The sequence below is a fragment of the Pelobates fuscus genome, chromosome 12, assembly GCF_036172605.1.
Source record: "Pelobates fuscus isolate aPelFus1 chromosome 12, aPelFus1.pri, whole genome shotgun sequence".
Classification (NCBI taxonomy): Eukaryota; Metazoa; Chordata; class Amphibia; order Anura; family Pelobatidae; genus Pelobates; species Pelobates fuscus.
In genome coordinates, this window is record NC_086328.1 from 4,231,478 (window position 1) to 4,248,862 (window position 17,385).

Genomic DNA, 17,385 nt, shown 5'->3' on the forward strand with positions numbered 1-17,385 from the left:
CACATGCCATGTCATGATTCCCTTTTATTCCAGAAGTTTGGTCCTTAAGGGGTTAGTGTGCCCATTTTATATGCCTAATGTGGTCATTTTAATGTTTTTGTAGAGATTGCAATCCCATTAAATGTCATGTTCTGCCTATATTACAACTCTTCAATCCCTTGTCGGTTTACCAATAGCCTTTCCTGTTCATTTTGTACATTTGTAAACATGGTGTTGGGTCTAATGAGTTGCTGAGTGCTTCAGGTAGGTTTTATATTTTGTGCCTTACACTGGTGACACTGTCAGCATAGAGCTGGCTTGTCCTTAATGCAGGAGGAGTTATTTAATAGTGTCAGGCTCACTTATGCATTTTCATGAACAATTTTTAATTTTTTTAAACTAGTCCTTTTTGCACCAAGCGATTTCTTACTTTTTGTTTCCAATGCATGAAAGTTGTGACTTTTCTTTCTGGCAAGCTTTTCTGCCACTGTCTATTTCTTCCTGGTTTGTTTAGCTCAATGAAGATAAAATCAAGAGGCAGCAATTGCCCAGAGCACTGGCCTTGTAAAGACTTCTCGTTTTTGCAAGCTGTCTTTTTTAGTTATACCACCAAAGAAAACCGCAGAATTTTTGTAATTGCATTTTTTTTTTTAAAATGCAGTTTACAGAAGTTTAGATAATCAAAAATCCTAGTGTCTGATCAAATAAAGATTGCCTGTTTTTTTTAGTTGACTCAAAAGACATGCTTACAACAATCAAAAATAACTGCACTCTGTGCCCATTGTTAGATTGCAACACAGTGTCTGACCAACAACTGTTGCATTTTAATTACCTGCTGGAATCAGAGCCAACTAAAACGGTAGGCCCAGGTTTGTTTTAGCTAACAAATACAATTAAAGTAATTTAGCCCTTATTATTGCTTTTGGAAAGGGTGGCTGGTGTGACTTTCTATAAAGGACTCATGCTGTAGTATAAACCTGAGTGTCTGCAACAGTGGTTTCCAAACCAGTCCCCAGCATGCCTACCACTCCAGGATTTTACCCAGTCGTGTCAAGGCATTTGTTTTCTAAAAACACCACCACCACTGGGTAATCCCTAAATCGTGGACTGGTTTGGAAACCACTGATCTACACTCTAGCTTGCTTGTAAATGTACCATTAAAAGCAAGGCCAGGCTGTACCCTGCAGTGAATATTACTAATATAGGGTTTTCTGTGTCCTTGGCTGCTTCATACCATGGGAGTTGATTTTAGGAAAAATAACTAGAACACACAAGGTTAAATTCTTTTATTTAATCACATTAATATGTGCATCAACCTACAGCAGTAAAAATCTGGATTGACTTGCCTGCTCAAGATACATGTTGGCAGGAACTCACGAGCCCTGCCTGTCTAATATATATAATAAATCTAGACTGCAACAGACACAACTCAATAGCTACTTTCATTTATTGGTAATAAACAGATTCTGGTTTAATCATTTAAATTAAAGCTTCCTTTACTTCATTTAGCTAGGCTCTATCTAAATGGTTTCCCATAATTCTTTGCAAGCCAGGCATCATGTGCTTATTATAACTCCATTACTCTAACCTTGTTTAAATGAGACCTTACGCTGGGAAGATGAGCAGCAGTCTGATATAGTTACAGTTTACTGTTTAGAAGCTCTGATTCGTTTTTCTGTAAAAATCCACCATCAAATGCTGCGTTAAGTACATCATCCAGGGATTCTGCCAACACAAAGCTTAGATCCTGCTGTACATTAAGTGGAATCTCTTCCAGGTCCTTCTCATTACGCTTGGGTATAATGACACGCTTCAGGCCTGCTCTGTGTGCTGCTAATACCTTATCTTTAATCCCGCCAACCTAGAGAGACACATTGAAATGCAGATTATAGCCATTATCAATAATCATGGTTAGAGGCTTATTACCTGAATAGGGGGATAGGCTGTAGACATAGATGGAAAATAATTGTCCGTTTATTCTCTTACTGTCAGATTAATCAGGCTCTACAATCATTAATGAAAAATACCAACACTAAAGGAAAAAACAAAGTCACTGCTCCAGTGGTAATCAGCACCATCGCACACAGGGGCCCTACTAAACACATACACAGAGGTGAATTGGAAAAGTACCACAAGTTCATTTTCAGTTCTGAGACTTTGGCCTTAAATTGTCACTTTAATGAACAGAATATCATGTACGTGCCATCAAACCATACTTTCTTTACAAGATATTCCTGGTACCAGCACAACTTGGATCCACATAACCCTTTCTAAGATTTCTTACCTGTGAATAAAGGGAACCTATTGTGTCAGCCCGCCCTCCCCCCGAGAAACAATGGATTATAGGGAGCATGCGCAGCAAAACTCCAGAGTAGCATTGCATTACAGGACCACGTTTGCTTTGGTTATGGAGTCAAAATCAGCCCTAGTATGACTGGCTAGATAGCTGCTAAAGACTACTATGAAAACATTGCAGGTTTTAACTTTAACCCCTTAAGGACCAAACTTCTGGAATAAAAGGGAATCATGACATCACATGTGTCATTAAGGGGTTAAAGGGTGAAACTACAAGACCACGTCATTGAGATAATATACCAGCCCAAAGTAGTGCTCCATAAGGGAGGCCATACTAACTGCAGGTCTAAGGACAAAATCCCCACGGGTCACACCTGTGTTACTGTGTCACTTACAGGAAGTACGAGTCCTCGCAGTGTGATCTCTCCAGTCATGGCTACATCAGAGGACACCAGCCTGCCACTGAATAGGGAAGCCAGGCATGTTACTATGGCAACACCTGCAGATGGCCCATCCTTGGTGACTGCTCCGGCAGGGAAGTGCAAATGGATGTCTGTGTTGTCAAGGAGATCAAAACTTCCCGATACTGGCAAGAAAATAGTTACATTGTAATCACTGTGGTCCCTCCAAACCTCACTGAACCTGTAGGCATGATCTTTAGCTTAAGGTATTTAGAGCAATGCTATTAAAGGATGAACCCCACCACCAGATTAGACTTTAAAGGAAATCTTGTGAGGTGTATGCATTTGTAAAATTACAAAATAAAACCTTCATAGCTCCCTCCCCTTGTTACTCCACAGAAATAACAAGATACAGCCAACACTGACTCCCCCTGCCACACACCGCATCCAAGGACTTCTTGCTGGGACACAGACCGATTATTCTGTAGGTGTAAGCTGACAATGACTTCCTGAGAGATCAAATGAGGTAGATTCGTTTGTATGGTATTACTGCTACAAAGCATAATGGTCAGTCTCTGGACATACCGTTTGTTAGCCAGTATTTCTTTGCGTTACTGCGCAGCCAGCTGATGGCCAGATGTGCCGACTCCTTCATGACATCTCCCAGCTGGCCGGTTAGTGTTAGCTGGCCTTCACCATCCATGCGGCTGGCTTCCACAAACATGATCTCACCTCCCAGGGGTGTCCAGGCCAAACCAATGGCCACACCGGGCTGGTTCAAACGCTCAAACACCTTGAAGGAATTAAACAGGAGTTTACTAATGGACCATTCCTCCTCCATTACAATATGTGCTTTCCATAGTCCCCTATCCCTTGCCATTTCATGCCAGCCAAAAACAGTAAAAATCTTCCTGCCATCTACATGGATTTTGACCCGGTTTCTGTTCGCATCTTTTAGTACGGTTTGGTTTTCTGTAATTTAAATTCAGAGATCAATACTCTGTGCTGCTTTGAAAACTCCATTGGTGAAGCAATTCTCTGCAGAGGTTAGGAAGGAGCACTGTGCTCCCTGGGGAGATGTGAAGTGAGTAAGACTTCACATCCCGGGGAGGCAGGCGAGGAGGAGCTGGGCTCTGCAGCCCGGGGAGGCAGGCGAGGAGGAGCTGGGCTCTGCAGCCCGGGGAGGCAGGCGAGGAGGAGCTGGGCTCTGCAGCCCGGGGAGGCAGGCGAGGAGGAGCTGGGCTCTGCAGCCGGGGAGGCAGGGAAAATAGAGCTAGGGTCTACAAGTCCGTGGAATGGGCTGTCAAGCAGGGAACGCTATGATCTGCACAGGTTAACTTGCAGATATACAAGATACACAACAAAATCTCGAGGTCTGGAACCAGTTAAGCTGCCAATCCATATGAAGTCAGGTGCCTACTGGGTGATAGCGTGTCATTCTAAAAGCTATCCTAAGAAATGTTTGAGGTTCACTATCTTACAATTTGTGTGTTTATTATGTAATCACAGTACGTCCTTTCACCAGACACGGACACAATATCCTCTAAACTAACTGAGCCCCCAGACACAGTATTACTGTAACAGAGGACGAGAGACACCTCTTCTATCAGCTCAGAGGGGAGAGGGCATAGTCATGAGAAAGCACAGAGCTAATCAAAACAAGATAAAAGATGCAGGTAAGTAATATTAACAATAAAGCAATAATAGCAAGTAATATTCGCTTTGTATAAAACTAACATATTTGCAAATTAGCTTTCTAATCATTAAACTGGTAGGAAGCTACAAATCAAAGCTTGTCCTACAAGCAGGAAGCATTTGGATCCCACTGTCTGTTCAGGTACCGATATCTGTTATTAGGCCATACCACGCTTCTAATGCTTTCTAAGATCAAAGCAGTGCGGTAAACATTAGAGGACAATGGCACTGAAATGGTTAATGTTACCCCACCAGAGTCTCTTACCTCGATCTCATACATTGGAGGTCCTAGAATATCCTTTAACGCATGGCGATCAATCAAAATGGGCATTTCAGGAGGCAGTGTTAGGTCTGCAGTCTCAGTAATCATCTCAAGTTTTGCTTGATCTGGGACGCCTGCTTTGCGATCTGTCATTAAGAAAGGACATTGGATGTGAGCAGAGGGATTTGAAATTACATTGAGAAACTTAATTATGCCAAATTTCTTCATTAGCAAATTCACTAAATTTCTGTCACCAAAGTTAGTTCCAAATTCAATTAATCTTATTAGATAAGGGTTTTGGGGTCTTCGCTGCATATTTGCTCTTTTTGTTCAATCTGACCAAACACTGAACAGTTAAAGGACAATTGGGATTAGCTAATGAACCCCCACTATTTTACAACAAGGTATTATTCAGCAAACATATAAACTTGGGATTCTGGATCTTAAATTACAAAAGAAGAGCTACATATAAGATTTGTTTTTCTGGCATGGCTATAATGTTCTTAAAATGTGCAGTTCTCTTCACGTCCCAGCTGGGAGTTTAAATACATGTCCCCAAATTTTCAGTCCCTCTCTGTGTTTGCGAGCAGGGCTGTAAAATAAATGGTGCTCGAAAAGATTCTGGGTATAAATCCCTATTTTGATAAATGATTTAATATCAGAAGGGTAATTACGTGTAACATACGTATATCACTAGGCTGGTTAATTACGGTGTTCATTGCTCTCATCACAAGTCTGTGAGTTAAAACATTTGATGGTCCAATGAATTTTCTGGCACAGTATCACACGGCATGTTCCCAAGGCTTCGCAGCCAGGGATGTACATCTACAAAGAACGCAATGTAATTAAGGTTTATTACAAGTGTATTCGCCCAAATCCCAGAGGGTATCACCAATCTAATGGTCAGGGTTAGTAGCCAGTGTTAAAGGAAGCATTGTCTGTCTGCAAAGGACATCTGTTTGGAATCTCTTCTTATAGCAACGCCGACCCCCTCCTCACCAATTTCTGGAGTGCGCTGATGAGCCCTGAGGGGACAAAGATTCAGAGAGAAAGTGTCTCCTCATCAACCCCTAGCGGCCTCACACCAAGGAATCAATAGAGCAGCTGTGGTGTGGACGGAGTAATTCAATAAACCCTGAATCACTGCCTGCCGTCTGGGTGCAACACATGAGGTCTTTGTGTGACTTGGGGCAGTACGAAAAAAGCAACCCCACACTAAGCATGGCGCAGGCAGGTAGGCTAGTGTCACTTTCTTTATTCTAGGACAGAGCATTGCATCATTTAGAATCCATCCCCCTCTGTTTCATTGCCTTTCAAAAGAATGCATTAATAAATGCAAAAATGCTAAAAGCTGGTCACCTCGATGTGCCCTTCGTGGTAATGCCCCAGGATCTGCTTCCTACACAGTGACACGGCAGGACTCAGCCGATCCTGGTTTCTGCATTTTTTTCCCCCAACACTTTCTTTCCTATCCCATAAACTCCTGGCACAGCAGAGCATTATGGGATATTCAGTTGTCAGCTTTTTATGAATCCTGCACTACTTACTTGAGACAGTAACTGAATTCATTATTTATAATCACACCCAGTAACTTTTACAAGAACCGAGCTGTGTGCGGTACAATGTACAGCAGTACATGAAGTGTGATGTATTGTATACACAAGCTATATAAAAGATCTCCATGGATTGGGGACATCGCAGAGTAACGATACGGGTATTCTACAGATTGGAGGGACGCAGAGAGTAATCTAGGCTAACACTGACCAGTTATGATGCTTGGAGTACCCCTTTAATAAGATCATCATCATCGAGGGGTGCATCCCGCAAACAGGCTCAGTAAGAGTTAAAGCTATTCCAGCCAGTAGTGTTTATGAGACTGACTCAGGATGGATGATTTAGGCAGGTGAGGTCAGACAGGGCAGAGAATGACTATTAAATAAAGGGTGTGTTTAAGCCAGCCCATAATGTCAGGGCTCAGCCTGGCGGGAGGATAACACTAACTTCCCTGATTATTCTAATCACATCCTGCATAGGCTGCTGCAGCACACCAGGTTCCACACTACCTATAATACGCATTTCAAATTGTGCAGAAATATAAACTAATATATAGGACCTTTTCACAAATTCATATGGAATAACGTTCTCTAGGCTTTTATTAAACATACAGTGGGTGCATAGCAAACAGAACACGCACAGCAAACAGAACACGGAGCGAGACGCACAGCAAATAGGAGACGCAGTGAGACGCACAGCAAACAGGAGATGCAGCGAGACGCACAGCAAACAGGAGACGGAGCGAGACGCACAGCAAACAGGAGACGGAGCGAGACGCACAGCAAACAGGAGACGGAGCGAGACGCACAGCAAACAGGAGACAGAGCGAGACGCACAGCAAACAGGAGACAGAGCGAGACGCACAGCAAACAGGAGACGCAGCGAGACGCACAGCAAACAGGAGACGCAGCGAGACGCACAGCAAACAGGAGACGCAGCGAGACGCACAGCAAACAGGAGACGCACAGCAAACAAGAGACGCAGCGAGACGCACAGCAAACAGGAGACGCAGCGAGACGCACAGCAAACAGGAGACGCAGCGAGACGCACAGCAAACAGGAGACGGAGCGAGACGCACAGCAAACAGGAGACGCAGCGAGATGCACAGCAAACAAGAGACGGAGCGAGACGCACAGCAAACAGGAGACGCAGCGAGACGCACAGCAAACAGGAGACGCAGCGAGACGCACAGCAAACAGGAGACGGAGCGAGACGCACAGCAAACAGGAGACGCAGCGAGACGCACAGCAAACGAGACATGGAGCGAGACGCATAGCAAACAGGGCACGGAGCGAAGAACATGGCTATTATCACGCAGCACAAACAACGCAATGCTCAGCACATGGCACACAGCTATTATAACAGTGATCAGCACACAGATCACATGCATGTGGTATGACACATGCAGCTCAAGCCTGATCCAAACTATTTTGTTGACAGAAAATACTCCAGCTCCGGCCCCAATCCCGGCCCCAGGACAGGCGCTGCCAGTTTCCTTGTTGGCAGCAACACAAGCAGCAAACTCACTTTGAACACTACAAATGAACGGACATTCTGTGTACGGGCCTCGCTCACTGACAAGGTGGGTTTATTCTTCCCCCTAATTAACCATTTGCATGGTTACAGTGTCATTCCTGCTCTACTGCTGGCATAGTTACGTCAGATCGGATGGGTTTACAAAAGAGATTATGTGCGTGCCTGCCCCTTTATGAAGACATTCCCAGGATGGACAGCATTATATGTCCCCATAGTGATAAATGTCATGAATGTGGGAAGATCTGCAGGTTGTGCTGCCAGCCCCTATCAGGTTAAAGCTGTGTTTATATCGGGATACAGCCTCAGCTGTGCGTTGACATCACCTGCAAAACATAGCGCTGGGATCAGGCCAGACCCAAACCGAGCAAAGGGCACAGGGACCTTCGACCTGAAGCAGGCATCGAGCAAACCACGGAGTGGCCATCTTCCACCAGTACCAGGCATCAAGCAAACCATGGAGCGTCCTTCCACCTGAACCAGGCATTGAGCAAACCACAGAGCGGCCATCTTCAACCTTAACCAGGCATCAAACAAACCACAGAGCGTCCTTCCACCTGAACCAGGCATCAAACAAACCACAGAGCTTCCTTCCACCTGAACCAGGCATTAAGCAAACCACGAAGCTTCCTTCTACCTGAACCAGGCATCGAGCAAACCACAGAGCGGCCATCTTCCACATGAACCAGGCATCGAGCAAACCACGGAGCGGCTATCTTCCACCTGAACCAGGCATCAAGCATATCACAGAGCGGCTATCTTCCACCTGAACCAGGCATCGAGCAAACCACGAAGCGGCCATCTTCCACCTGAACCAGGCATCGAGCAAATCACGAAGCAGCCATCTTCCACCAGAACCAGGCATTGAGCAAACCAAGGAGTGTCCTTCCACCTGAACCAGGCATCGAGAAAACCGAAGAGCGTGCTTCCACCTGAACCAGGCATCGAGCAAAACACGGAGCAGCCATCTTCCACCCGAACCAGGCATCGAGCAAACCACAGAGCGGCCATCTTCCACCCAAACCAGGCATAGAGCAAACCACGGAGCGGCCATCTTCCACCCGAACCAGGCATAGAGCAAACCACGGAGCGGCCATCTTCCATCTGAACCAGGCATCGAGCAAACCACAGAGCGGCCATCTTCCACCCAAACCAGGCATAGAGCAAACCACGGAGCAGCCATCTTCCACCTGAACCAGGCATCAAGGAAACCACAGAGCGGCCATCTTCCACCTGAACCAGGCATCGAGCAAACCACAGAGCGGCCATCTTCTACCTGAACCAGGCATTGAGCAAACCACTGAGCGTCATTCTGCCTGAACCAGGCATCGAGCACACCACGGAGCGTCCTACCTGAACCAGGCATCGAGCAAACCACGGAGCGTCCTTCTGCCTGAACCAGGCATCAAGCAAACCACAGAGCGGCCATCTTCTAGCTGAACCAGGCATCGAGCAAACCACGGAGCAGCCATCTTCCACCCGAACCAGGCATAGAGCAAACCACGGAGCGGCCATCTTCCACCCGAACCAGGCATAGAGCAAACCACGGAGCGGCCATCTTCCACCCAAACCAGGCATAGAGCAAACCACAGAGCAGCCATCTTCCACCTGAATCAGGCATCAAGGAAACCACAGAGCGGCCATCTTCTACCTGAACCAGGCATAGAGCAAACCACGGAGCGGCCATCTTCCACCCGAACCAGGCATAGAGCAAACCACGGAGCGGCCATCTTCCACCTGAACCAGGCATCGAGCAAACCACAGAGCGGCCATCTTCCACCCAAACCAGGCATAGAGCAAACCACGGAGCGTCCTACCTGAACCAGGCATCGAGCAAACCACGGAGCGGCCATCTTCCACCCAAACCAGGCATAGAGCAAACCACGGAGCGTCCTACCTGAACCAGGCATCGAGCAAACCACGGAGCAGCCATCTTCCACCCGAACCAGGCATAGAGCAAACCACGGAGCGGCCATCTTCCACCTGAACCAGGCATCGAGCAAACCACAGAGCGGCCACCTTCTACCTGAACCAGGCATTGAGCAAACCACGGAGCGTCCTTCTACCTGAACCAGGCATCGAGCAAACCACGGAGCGTCCTACCCGAACCAGGCATCGAGCAAACCACAGATATCCTACATCTCGACCACTATAAAACCTCTGGTACAGCCACCCTCTCTGTGCTAGGAAAAGGTCTCTTAAATATCATCACAACGTCATTACCACAGAATGGTCTGTCAAAAGGTCAGCACGCGATCAGGAAATGAAACCAGTTTCTAAGTAACAGCTCAAGCAGGTAATATCACTGACAATATTGTACATCTCATGAACTCTTTAAAATGCATCCATCTTAGATTAGTTTATTTTAAGATGTCACCTTGCAGACCTGTAATGTCCATATCCCATAGTATAAAAGGTATTGAGTTTTAGTTTAAGGAACACTCAGAGCACCATAACCACTATAACCACTACATCTCCAGCACAGAGTAAGTAGTCAAAGAGTTTAAGAACAGTGCCCTTTACAATTACATAGGCCATTGGCCTGGCGTCTGTTAATCACAATATAGAATATAACTATCTTCAGCAGTATATAATCTATATGGCTATTGATTAGATGGCAGGAATGCTAGCCAAGGACCCTCTGAGACTTGACCTGGCATTTCTTGGAATAGGCACAAGTTTGGCAAGTTTTGTTTCATACAATGCATTTAATGTATACAGCACCAGACTCATTTATTATTCCTGTACATGCACGCTACGATCTCGGCTTGTATTGGGAGACAGCTGGCGGCAAGGTTACAATCCTATATACAGAGTAACTGTTTTACCAGTCACCTTCCTCCTCACTTTACAGTCTATTTAACCTCTGTCAGGGATAATGTGACGAAGTGCCCTTCGCCACTTGTGCCTGGAGAGGACTAATTGCTAGCCTCTTGCCTTGTGACTATGGCCCCTGGGAGAGATTGCCCTTTAAAAACGTTATTTGGGCATATTGGATTTTATTGCACTGTTTCTGCCCCTTTGATTCCATGGGAGAATGTTCCTCTTCCCCTCCCCCTTTTTCCTGTCCCATTGTTCTCCAGCAGAGCGTTGTCCCAGGGACACTACCTGACCAGTTGAAACTGGCTGCTTTGTCCCTCCTCAATCTCTCATCAGCCCTTGCTATTGTTTAACCCCATGGCGATCCAACTGTATTCGTGACATCTGAGCTCTTTTCGGACATATTGAGCGCTCAGATCCAAGCTATCTGGGGATATGTTGGACATATAGGTTAAACATTGTATTATATGAGTTATGTATTTTTAATGTAGTTTTTGTAAGAGGTTTTGAACTTAGAGATATTTTCTGTACCTGGAGATAAATGGCTTACCAGACCCACTTAAGACAATTATCTCCAGGACAGAGGAGAAGATAGACCGTCTGCACAGCCTAAATCTGTGGAACTGTTTTGGGCATGAAAGCCATGCTTGCAGTCTATCAAATAGGACTTCCACCTATCTTTTGAACCACTGGACCAAATTGTATGTTTTTTGAATATGTTTGTATACTGATTATGCTGGTTCAGATATGTAACTTTTATGGAAATTGTATGTATAGTTTTGAAGTTATGAATATTAGGTAAAAATGTATATTTTCCTGCCTGTGATAATTAAGTCAGCCCATTGTGTTTAGTTATTATATCACAGGCAGAGGGGAGGGCTTGTGTGCCTTGGCTGGGAGTGTCTGACTGTACTGTAATGTGTTTGATTGGTTGCTGTAACTCTGAGTCCTGTGTACCACAAGGTCCACGGGGGTGGTAACCTTGTGGGAAAAGGTGTATATAAGAGCAATAAAGCCTCAGTGCATTCTTTTCCTGTTTGACCCTCAACACGTAGTCTTGTCTCGTGATTGGAGGGGAACTGCTATAATCACACTGGGGATTGCTATACTTTGTATGCTCCGCTGAGCCCTTATCACTTAGCTCTTTTAAGAGCTGTTCCTGATACGCTCTCCTGGAGGAGAGGAGAAGGCGGTGAGACTCCAGTTAAGCTACGGCAGTTGTGGAGTCTGCGGTGGTTGTGGTGTCCGGTGCGGTGCTTACTGTCCTCGGCGCAATCTAGGAAGCGTCCGTCAACGGAAGGTACTCGGTCGGAGTACAGGTGATCCGTTACAGATAATTTAATGAATGTAATACTGGATTAGAATATTAGAGATGCCAAAAATCCCCTGTACATTCCATCTTCATCATAAGCATTTAGATTCCATCAACCCCTTATCCAGGATAGGGGGATACAGGCACAGGATACGATATAAATGTAGAAATTCTATCAAAATATTAATATTAGAAGTTTATCCAACAATATTAAATCGAGGTCCATGTGTCCACCAAGTAGGAGCAATAAACACACACAATATAACACAGACAGGGTTATTTGCAAAGCTCTGAATTATAGTGAATTAAGGCCATCCTGCCACAGTTTTGCCATTCGGATTTAATCTGTAAAATGTCAGGGTTTAATAAATAACCATGAATGGTTTCAGCTGGTAGAACGAAGCCTGCCGCAAGGAGTGTATTTAGCAACGCGTGAAATATTAACGAGTCGGGAACAGCTCCTTTGCCATGTGTAACAGATACGAGCTCTAATTACTGGCTCCGGTTCAGCTGCCTTAACACAGAGTGTTCCCATAGGTTGAGTAAATGTTAGCGACCTCTGAAAAGAAACAAATCTATGTCAGATCTAGTATTTTATTAATACCGGTGATATAAGAAAACCTGGTTATCAGAGGCAGGGACCGTCTCCAGGTGAAGGAAACCTGGCTAATCAGCTAGACCTACGCTGTTCGAGCACATCCACTTGCTAGAAGAGGTCACATGACCAACGCCATGTTTCTTGAGGGACAGCACAGGTTTCTGGGAGTAGTAGATCAGCTGTTCACTTTTTACAATTGAATGCCGATTTTTAAAAAATATATTCCCAAAATGGTTAAAAACGTCACATTGCATCTCCCATGCGTTAACTCCTCATACACTGCCTTATTTCCTTTATAACTACAGTCTCCCACATTAACTCACACCTAGCTCAGCCATCACCCCAGTCATCCAGTAAGGCTTCATCTTACAGGAAACCTGCTGGACATAACCAGAGAGAATAATGGGAAATAAATAGAATCATTTAGGTATAAATGAGGGTTAACTGTGAAAACGTTATATCCATAATTTCCAACCTTCGCCATCCGTGTGCGCTGAGTTTGTTTCCCGGTGCTGTCCTTCTGCCACTTTAACAGCGACTGCTCTACAAATGGCTCCAAGTTTGCGGTCTAGCGAGCGTACACCAGCTTCCCGAGTATACCTGCAAATAAACAATCATTATAGCTAGAAATATAGCCAGACACCCTGAACGAAACCGGTAAATATCACGGGGACACTCTGACATAGCAGGATATCACGGGGACACTCTGACATAGCAGGATATCACGGGGACACTCTGACATAGCAGGATATCACGGGGACACTCTGACATAGCAGGATATCACGGGGACACTCTGACATAGCAGGATATCACGGGGACACTGACTGAGCAGGATATCACGGGGACACTCTGACTGAGCAGGATATCACGGGGACACTCTGACTGAGCAGGATATCACGGGGACACTCTGACTGAGCAGGATATCACGGGGACACTCTGACTGAGCAGGATATCACGGGGACACTCTGACTGAGCAGGATATCACGGGGACACTCTGACTGAGCAGGATATCACGGGGACACTCTGACTGAGCAGGATATCACGGGGACACTCTGACTGAGCAGGATATCACGGGGACACTCTGACTGAGCAGGATATCACGGGGACACTCTGACTGAGCAGGATATCACGGGGACACTCTGACTGAGCAGGATATCACGGGGACACTCTGACTGAGCAGGATATCACGGGGACACTCTGACTGAGCAGGATATCACGGGGACACTCTGACTGAGCAGGATATCACGGGGACACTCTGACTGAGCAGGATATCACGGGGACACTCTGACTGAGCAGGATATCACGGGGACACTCTGACTGAGCAGGATATCACGGGGACACTCTGACTGAGCAGGATATCACGGGGACACTCTGACTGAGCAGGATATCTCCGGGACACTCTGACTGAGCAGGATATCTCCGGGACACTCTGACTGAGCAGGATATCTCCGGGACACTCTGACTGAGCAGGATATCTCCGGGACACTCTGACTGAGCAGGATATCTCCGGGACACTCTGACTGAGCAGGATATCTCCGGGACACTCTGACTGAGCAGGATATCTCCGGGACACTCTGACTGAGCAGGATATCTCCGGGACACTCTGACTGAGCAGGATATCTCCGGGACACTCTGACTGAGCAGGATATCTCCGGGACACTCTGACTGAGCAGGATATCTCCGGGACACTCTGACTGAGCAGGATATCTCCGGGACACTCTGACTGAGCAGGATATCTCCGGGACACTCTGACTGAGCAGGATATCTCCGGGACACTCTGACTGAGCAGGATATCTCCGGGACACTCTGACTGAGCAGGATATCTCCGGGACACTCTGACTGAGCAGGATATCTCCGGGACACTCTGACTGAGCAGGATATCTCCGGGACACTCTGACTGAGCAGGATATCTCCGGGACACTCTGACTGAGCAGGATATCTCCGGGACACTCTGACTGAGCAGGATATCTCCGGGACACTCTGACTGAGCAGGATATCACCGGGACACTCTGACTGAGCAGGATATCACCGGGACACTCTGACTGAGCAGGATATCACCGGGACACTCTGACTGAGCAGGATATCACCGGGACACTCTGACTGAGCAGGATATCACCGGGACACTCTGACTGAGCAGGATATCACCGGGACACTCTGACTGAGCAGGATATCACCGGGACACTCTGACTGAGCAGGATATCACCGGGACACTCTGACTGAGCAGGATATCACCGGGACACTCTGACTGAGCAGGATATCTCCGGGACACTGACTGAGCAGGATATCTCCGGGACACTCTGACTGAGCAGGATATCTCCGGGACACTCTGACTGAGCAGGATATCTCCGGGACACTCTGACTGAGCAGGATATCTCCGGGACACTCTGACTGAGCAGTATATCTCCGGGACACTCTGACTGAGCAGGATATCTCCGGGACACTCTGACTGAGCAGGATATCTCCGGGACACTCTGACTGAGCAGGATATCTCCGGGACACTCTGACTGAGCAGGATATCTCCGGGACACTCTGACTGAGCAGGATATCTCCGGGACACTCTGACTGAGCAGGATATCTCCGGGACACTCTGACTGAGCAGGATATCTCCGGGACACTCTGACTGAGCAGGATATCTCCGGGACACTCTGACTGAGCAGGATATCTCCGGGACACTCTGACTGAGCAGGATATCTCCGGGACACTCTGACTGAGCAGGATATCACCGGGACACTCTGACTGAGCAGGATATCACCGGGACACTCTGACTGAGCAGGATATCACCGGGACACTCTGACTGAGCAGGATATCACCGGGACACTCTGACTGAGCAGGATATCACCGGGACACTCTGACTGAGCAGGATATCACCGGGACACTCTGACTGAGCAGGATATCACCGGGACACTCTGACTGAGCAGGATATCACCGGGACACTCTGACTGAGCAGGATATCACCGGGACACTCTGACTGAGCAGGATATCACCGGGACACTCTGACTGAGCAGGATATCACCGGGACACTCTGACTGAGCAGGATATCACCGGGACACTCTGACTGAGCAGGATATCACCGGGACACTCTGAGCAGGATATCACCGGGACACTCTGAGATAGCAGGATATCACCGGGACACTCTGAGATAGCAGGATATCACCGGGACACTCTGACATAGCAGGATATCACCGGGACACTCTGACATAGCAGGATATCACCGGGACACTCTGACATAGCAGGATATCACCGGGACACTCTGACATAGCAGGATATCACCGAGATACTCGGACATAGCAGGATATCACCGTGTTACTCTGATATAGCCAATACCTGCACTGCAGCTGAGCTGGCCCATTATAAATAATTACTATGAGTATTAGATAACACATCGCAGCGTTTCCAGCGTGAACTGCATAATGTATGGACAATTACTGACAGCTATGGAAATTAAAAGGGGAAGACAAGCAAAATAACGTCCGTCTCCGATTCTAATGTAATAAATAGCTACCTGAATGAAAAGAAAACTAAACTGAGTGAATGAATGAAAGGGATGACACACTATGTAAGCCCCCTTCCCGTGTGGTGTATATCCCAAGGTTAGACATTATGAATCCAGCATTGCTTACACATAGAAAGGCCAGAGGATTGAGCAGGGCAAAAATAAAAAACAACCCAGAATGAAATACAAAAAAAAAAAAACTGCAGTACAAATGAAAGGAAGTTGCTAAATGAAGCTGTGCCATGCTGTGTGCTCACCTGGTGATAATCTCCAGTGTGGCTTCTGGTGGGATCTGGACCTGCTCCGGGGTCAGACCATGCTGCACCAGCTGTTTGGAGATCAGATGACGATGGGCGATCTCCAGCTTTTCTTCTTGACTGTATCCTGGAAAGCATAAGGTTTCTCAGATCACAACAAGGAGATAATCTAATCTGAGTTCAGAATGCATGGATAAGTCTCTCAGGAGGGGTGGTAGACAAAGAAATGATATGTCTCGGTCACAATGTGACGGCAGCTTTATAAGAAAGAACCAAGCAGGGGCCGAGGTCTTGCCATATCACTGTAAATACCAGCGGTAGCTTGGCAGACCTAATATTTCCCAAGATGCTCAGCAATCTTTAAATGGAGTTTAAACATCTGATCTGCCAAGGTTATTGTAATATATAATGACTAATCGACAAATATTGTTTGATGGCATAACGTCTACTCAACACATCCGCTACAGACACAGAAATCATCTCAAAAGATGTATTTACCTGGAACCTCCAGAACCTCCATTCTGTCCAGCAGGGCAGGTGGAATAGTTGCTGTCGTATTGGCCGTGGCTATAAAGAGGACCTGGGACAGGTCAAAGGCCACGTTTAGGTAGTGGTCTGTAAAGCTGTGGTTCTGCTCGGGATCCAGGACCTTCATAATAAAGACAAGATGAAGACTGTGTGAGAAACACTATTGTGTACATTTCCTACCGGTACTTGAGTGGACAGAGACAACGAGAACATGAAATCCCATTAGAAAGGGAGGGCAGAGGGAAAATATGCTCATTAGACAAACAGCCTTTACAATTATTTTTAAATAACTGTAGCCCAAATTAAATAACACGTTAAATCTGAAAGTGCGTCTTTTATTATATCCACAGAATGGTCTATGAAAAGTATAAGCATAAAGAGTCCCCACAGCAGCCATGGATTCCACCATGGAATGTTCCTACTGATTGTTCTACAGCTGTAACAATCACCATGGAAACCAATGGAATGTTCCTACTGATTGTTCTACAGCTGTAACAATCACCATGGAAACCAATGGAATGTTCCTACTGATAGCTTTACAGCTGATATAATCACCATGGAAACCAATGGAATGTTACCGCTGATTGCTCTACAGCTGTAACAATCACCATGGAAACCAACTGAATGTTCCTACTGATCGCTCTACAGCTGATATACT

At 46.3% G+C, this 17,385-nt stretch overlaps 2 protein-coding genes across 3 annotated transcripts in view; both read right to left on the reverse strand.

Annotated features, from left to right (window-relative positions):
* Positions 1 to 1,250: 1,250 nt before the first annotated feature.
* The window catches only part of LONP2 (lon peptidase 2, peroxisomal), a 57,436-nt gene continuing 41,301 nt past the window's right edge, over positions 1,251 to 17,385 (reverse strand). Inside the window, exons 9-15 of the mRNA XM_063438231.1 lie at positions 16,698 to 16,848; positions 16,200 to 16,326; positions 12,925 to 13,049; positions 4,636 to 4,778; positions 3,261 to 3,468; positions 2,670 to 2,860; positions 1,251 to 1,840 (exon numbers count right to left, since the gene is read on the reverse strand). Of these exons, the coding sequence (XP_063294301.1) occupies positions 1,619 to 1,840; positions 2,670 to 2,860; positions 3,261 to 3,468; positions 4,636 to 4,778; positions 12,925 to 13,049; positions 16,200 to 16,326; positions 16,698 to 16,848 (1,167 nt within the window). The 3' untranslated portion in view covers positions 1,251 to 1,618. The remainder of the gene's footprint in view (positions 1,841 to 2,669; positions 2,861 to 3,260; positions 3,469 to 4,635; positions 4,779 to 12,924; positions 13,050 to 16,199; positions 16,327 to 16,697; positions 16,849 to 17,385) is intronic.
* On the reverse strand, positions 7,587 to 9,863 carry LOC134579072 (uncharacterized). Of its 2 annotated transcripts, XM_063438233.1 has the most exons (5): positions 9,823 to 9,849; positions 9,073 to 9,785; positions 8,695 to 8,909; positions 8,357 to 8,442; positions 7,587 to 8,276 (listed from the first exon to the last, which is right to left on the reverse strand). In XM_063438233.1, the coding sequence occupies exons 2-5, from the start codon at positions 9,295 to 9,297 to the stop codon at positions 7,990 to 7,992; spliced, it is 813 nt and encodes a 270-aa protein (XP_063294303.1). In that variant the 5' UTR covers positions 9,298 to 9,785; positions 9,823 to 9,849; the 3' UTR covers positions 7,587 to 7,989. The 2 variants fall into 2 exon arrangements, with proteins under 2 accessions (XP_063294303.1, XP_063294302.1); XM_063438232.1 differs by having other exon boundaries at positions 9,073 to 9,863.